General features: G+C 53.0%; 1 protein-coding gene across 1 annotated transcript; it reads left to right on the top strand.

Moving 5' to 3' along the window:
- Positions 1–1,577: 1,577 nt before the first annotated feature.
- GPR32 (G protein-coupled receptor 32) lies at positions 1,578–2,717 on the top strand. The gene has a single exon (XM_008052313.2). It carries the CDS (start codon positions 1,578–1,580, stop codon positions 2,715–2,717), a length of 1,140 nt encoding a protein of 379 aa, XP_008050504.2.
- The last annotated feature ends 1,953 nt before the right edge of the window (positions 2,718–4,670 follow it).

Below are 4,670 nucleotides of genomic sequence, written 5' to 3'. Positions count from 1 at the left end.
CAGGCGCATGCTGCCACGCCCGGCTAATTTTTGATTTATTGTAGAGACGAGGTCTCGTCATGTTGCCCAGGCTGGTCGCGAACCCGCTGGGCTCAGGCAATCCTCTCGCCTCTGCCTCCCAAAGTGCTGGGTTGACAGGTGCAAGCCACCGAGCCCGGCCCCAGTTTGGATTTTTGAAGGATCATTCCGGCTGTGGTGATGATTGGCTTATGGAGGGTGGGTATAAAACTGGAATGTGTTGGGGGGTGGGGTGGCTGACGCCTATAAATCCCAGCATTTAGGGAGGCTGAGGTAGGAGAATTTCTTTTCTTTTTTTTTTTTTTTGAGTTGGAGTCTCACTGTGTTGCCCAGGCTGAAGGGCAGTGGCACGCTCCCAGTCACCACAGCCTCGACCTGCTGGGCGCAGGCGATCCTTCTGTCTCAGCCTCCCAAGTAACTGGAACTACAGGCATGTGCCATCACAGCTGGCTAGTTTTTTTTTGTGTTTTGTTTTTTTATTTAGCCAGGTGTTGCCCAGGCTGGTCTCGAACCTGTGGGCTCAGGCAGTCCTCAGACCTCGGCCTCCCAAAGTGCTGGGATTATAGGTATGAGCCACCATGCCCAGCCAGGAGGATTTCTTGAGGCCAGGAGTTCAAGACCAGCCTGAGCAACATAGATCCCGGCTCTACCAAAAAAAAAAAAAAGGAGCACTGGGCACTCAGATGATGAGGCTCAGGGGGCAGAAACGTGGGGGCGAATGCAAGAGGCTTTCGGGGGGCAAAATTGGGGGCCAAATTGGGCGTGGGGGGGAGGAGAAGAGATAGGAGTTCAGGGACGCTCACCTCAAAGGAGCCCACTGAGGCCCAGGGAGGGAGAGCTCCCCGCCCAAGGTCACAGCTGGAATTGTAGCCTGTGCCTCAGACTCTTTCTGGAGGCCTGGATGTCTCTGATCAGTATTCACTCATCCTTGTGGCCAGTCTCAGGTGCAAGGCTGTAAGCAGCCCCTGATTCGAATGACCCCGGAGTCTGTGTCTGGCTGGAAGCTCCCTCCTGTGGCCTCGCTGCCTGTTCCCGATTGCCTGTGTGAGGTTGTCGCCTACGTCTAACGGGCACTTCTGGCTCGGACGTCCAGTGCTGAGCTCCTGGTCTGATCCCAGCCTCGCTCCCCCGTTCCCCGTCGTCTTCCCCTTCCCAGTCAAGGTGCTCCAACTCCCAGCTGCTCCAGAGGTTCCCAGCCACCACACCTGGGTACTTTTTTATTTATTGTAGAGACGAGGTCTCGCCAAGTTGCCCAGGCTGATTTCGAACCCTTGGACTCAGGCAATCCTCTCGCCTCCGCCTCCCAAAGTGCTGGGATTACAGGCGTGAGCCACCAAGCCTGGCAAGATCTAACAACTAGCTGGGCGTGGTGGTGCACACTTTTAGTCCCAACTACTTGGGAGGCTGAGGCGGAGGATCTCCTGAGCCCAGAAAGCCGAGGTTGTGGTGAGCTGCGATCGTGCCACTGCACGCCAGCCTGGGTGTCAGATTGAGACCCCGACTCAACAAAAAAAAAAGAAAAAAGAAAAAAAAAAAAGAATCAGTGAACGAAGGAATGCATGAATGGGGTCTCAAGGGGTCACAGCCTCCAGGACAGACCGCCTGCCGCTCTGACACTCAGTCTGTCCTGTCCTAGAGAGATGTCCGATTCCAACTGCCTCTCCGAGGATGTGGCGTGCCTCCGCTGGCTGACCGTGGCCGTCTTGTCCGTGTCCTTTGTCGTGGGTGTCCTGGGCAACGGGCTGGTGCTGTGGATGATGGCCTTCCGCATGGCCCGCACGGTCCCCACCGTCTGGTTCTTCAACCTGGCCCTGGCCGACTTCACCGTCTTGCTGTCCCTGCCCGTGGCCATCCACAGCGTGTACTCCGGCCAGTGGCTCCTGGGCAAGTGGGCCTGCCAGTTCTACACCGCCTTCCTAAGCCTCACCTTCTTCACCAGCATCTGGCTCCTGGTCCTCATCTCTGCCGACCGCTGCGTCTCCGTCCTCCACCCTGTCTGGGCCCGGAGGCACCGAACCGTGCAGCGGGCCAACTGGCTGGCAGCGGGCGTGTGGTTCCTGGCTGTCATCTCCTGCGTGCCACAGCTGAAATTCCGGTCTGTGGCCGAGTGGCATGGCTGCAAACACTGCTACTTTGAGTTCAGCGTGGAGAATAAGACCAGTAAGAGCTGGGATTCGGCAGCCATGAACAGACAGGTGGCTGTGACCGTGGCCCACTTCCTGCTGGGCTTCCTGGCACCCCTGGCTATCATCGGCGCCTGTGCCCACCTCATCCGGGCCAGGCTCCGGCGGGAGGGCTGGGTCCATGCCAGCCGGCCCAAGACGCTGCTGCTGGTGCTGGTCAGTGCCTTTTTCATCTTCTGGCTCCCGTTCAACTTGGCGCTCGTGGTCCAGGCGGGGCGGCAGATGCCAGCCCACAAGGACACCCATCACCCCCAGTTGCCGCTCACCCTCTGGGCCACCATCTCCCTGGGCTGCGTCAACAGCTGCCTCAACCCCTTCCTCTATGTCTTCATCGGCAGAGACTTCCAGAAAAATTGTTTCCAGTCTCTCGGGTCTCTGCCTTCCGCCCTGGCCCGGGCGTTTGGGGAGGAGGGGCTTCTTAGTCCGCCCGCCTCCACTGAGGTGAAGCCCCCGGGGAGTGACGGAAAACTTCAGGCTGGCACTGAAAGTCTTCCTTCCCAGATCAAGGCCCCTTAGCTAGGTTGGTTTCCAAGACCCTGCCAAAGTCTGCCTCTTCTTTCAGAAAGTCCTCCAGGCAATCCCTCGTTGAATGCTCTGTGCCAGAGATGCCTTACTACTCCGGGGTCCATTCTCCTCTTTCCTTTTCTTTCTTTCTTTTTTTTTTTCCTGTCGGGGTCTCACTCTGTTGCCCAGGCTGGAGGACAGTGACACGATCACAACTCATCACAGCCTCAAACTCCTGGGCTCAGGCGGTCCTTCCACCTCAGTCTTTCCATAGTTGGGACTACAGGTGCATGCTAACACGCCTGGCTAATTTTTTGATTTTTTGTAGAGATGAGGTCTTGCTCTGTTACCCAAGTTGGTCTCGAACTCCTGGGCTCAAGCGATCCTCCCATCTTGGCCTCTCAAAATGCTGGGATGACAGGCGTGAGCCACCGCTCCAGGCCTTTTTTTTTCTGTCATGCATATGTATTTTAACACAAATAGGACCTGCTGTGTACATCATTCTACATCCTGTGCTTTGTACCAAGAGTATTTCTTGGGGAAGACTGCAAATAAATATGTAAGAAACCTGCCACACGGGGAAGCACACCGCATCAACAAGGGTACCTGCATAAGGAACATTTACATATTTAACCCTGAATTGTACCCCACATCTTTAAAATTAAAAATTAAGGTCAGGCTTGGTGGCTCAGCCTGTCATCCCAGCACTTTGGGAGGCCGAGGTGAGTAGATTACCTGAGCCTGTGGGTTTGAGATCAGCCCAGGAAACTTGACGAGACCTCAAAAATTAGCCGGGCATGGTAGCATGCACTTGTAGTACTGGCTACTTGGAAGGCTGAGGCGGAAGGATCATTGGAGCCAGCAGGTCGATGGGTGTGCCACTGCACTCCAGCTTGGAGCCTGGCTAGTGGAGTGAGACTCCAACTCAAAAAAAAAAAAAAAAAATGAAAATGAAAATAAAAAAGAAATCTGCTACATGATCCTTCAGTGATGGCGGTCACGCATTCTCTCATGAGGATATGTCCAAAGGAGTTCACCAGGCTCTGCCTGATGGGTACTGAGGTTGCTCTGAATTTGTTGTGATATTGATATCGATCATATTTTTAAAGCGTTGAAAATTATTGAATATAATGCACGTTATGAATGATAAAATTAAAAAAAAAAACAGGACTGGGGAATTCATGGATTTAATATCATCAAGCAAACACCCAGGCAACCAGTCAGCTCACAGCGTCAAGCAATGCTGCCGCCCTGGCTTCTCCCCACTCCCCTCACTCCCCCATCTCCTTCGAAGATAATCTCTATCCAAAATTCAATTGCAAACATTTTTTTGGCCTTTTTTTCTTCTCAAATATTTAAGTTGAAACATTTCAAGGCTATGGTTAAAGATTAGTATAATTATCTCTCACTCATCTATCAAATGTTAATATTTGCTTATTTCCAAATCTGGGGTCTCTCTCTATCTCTGTCTCCCCCCTCTCTGTTTCTCCGTCTTATATACACACACAAACCCAATATCCTATTACAGGTGTGCTTGCGTACTTTTTTTTTTTGAGTCAGATTCTCTCTCTGCCACCCAGACTGGAGTGCAGTGGCACACTCATGGCCACCGTAGACTCGACCTGCTGGGCTCAGGTGATCCTTCCGCCTCAGCATTCCAGGTAGTTGGAACCACAGGCGTGTGCCACTACACTTGGCTAATTTTTTGATTTATTGTAGAGACGAGGTCTCGCCAAGTTGCCCAAGCTGGTCTCGAACCCCTGGGCTCAGGCAATCTTCTCATCACTGCCTTCCAGAGTGCTGGGATGACAGGTGTGAGCCACGCGCCCAGTGTGTTTGTGTACTTAAATGAACACTTCAAGAAAGCAGAATAGCACAACAGGACACAAGTTGCTTTCACTCTTCCTGCTTCAGTTTCCACCAAAGTGAAATGGGTATAATGGAAGTGCCTCCCTCAGAGGGTGA

Source organism: Carlito syrichta, unplaced genomic scaffold (assembly GCF_000164805.1).
Source record: "Carlito syrichta isolate Samal-C Ts95f unplaced genomic scaffold, Tarsius_syrichta-2.0.1 Scaffold272335, whole genome shotgun sequence".
NCBI lineage: Eukaryota > Metazoa > Chordata > Mammalia > Primates > Tarsiidae > Carlito > Carlito syrichta.
This window is presented reverse-complemented; position numbering and strand designations above follow the sequence as displayed.

What these genes read in the sequence shown, in the direction of transcription:
- GPR32 (XM_008052313.2), top strand. Translation starts at nt 1,578, where the DNA reads ATGAATGGGGTCTCAAGGGGTCACAGCCTCCAGGACAGACCGCCTGCC.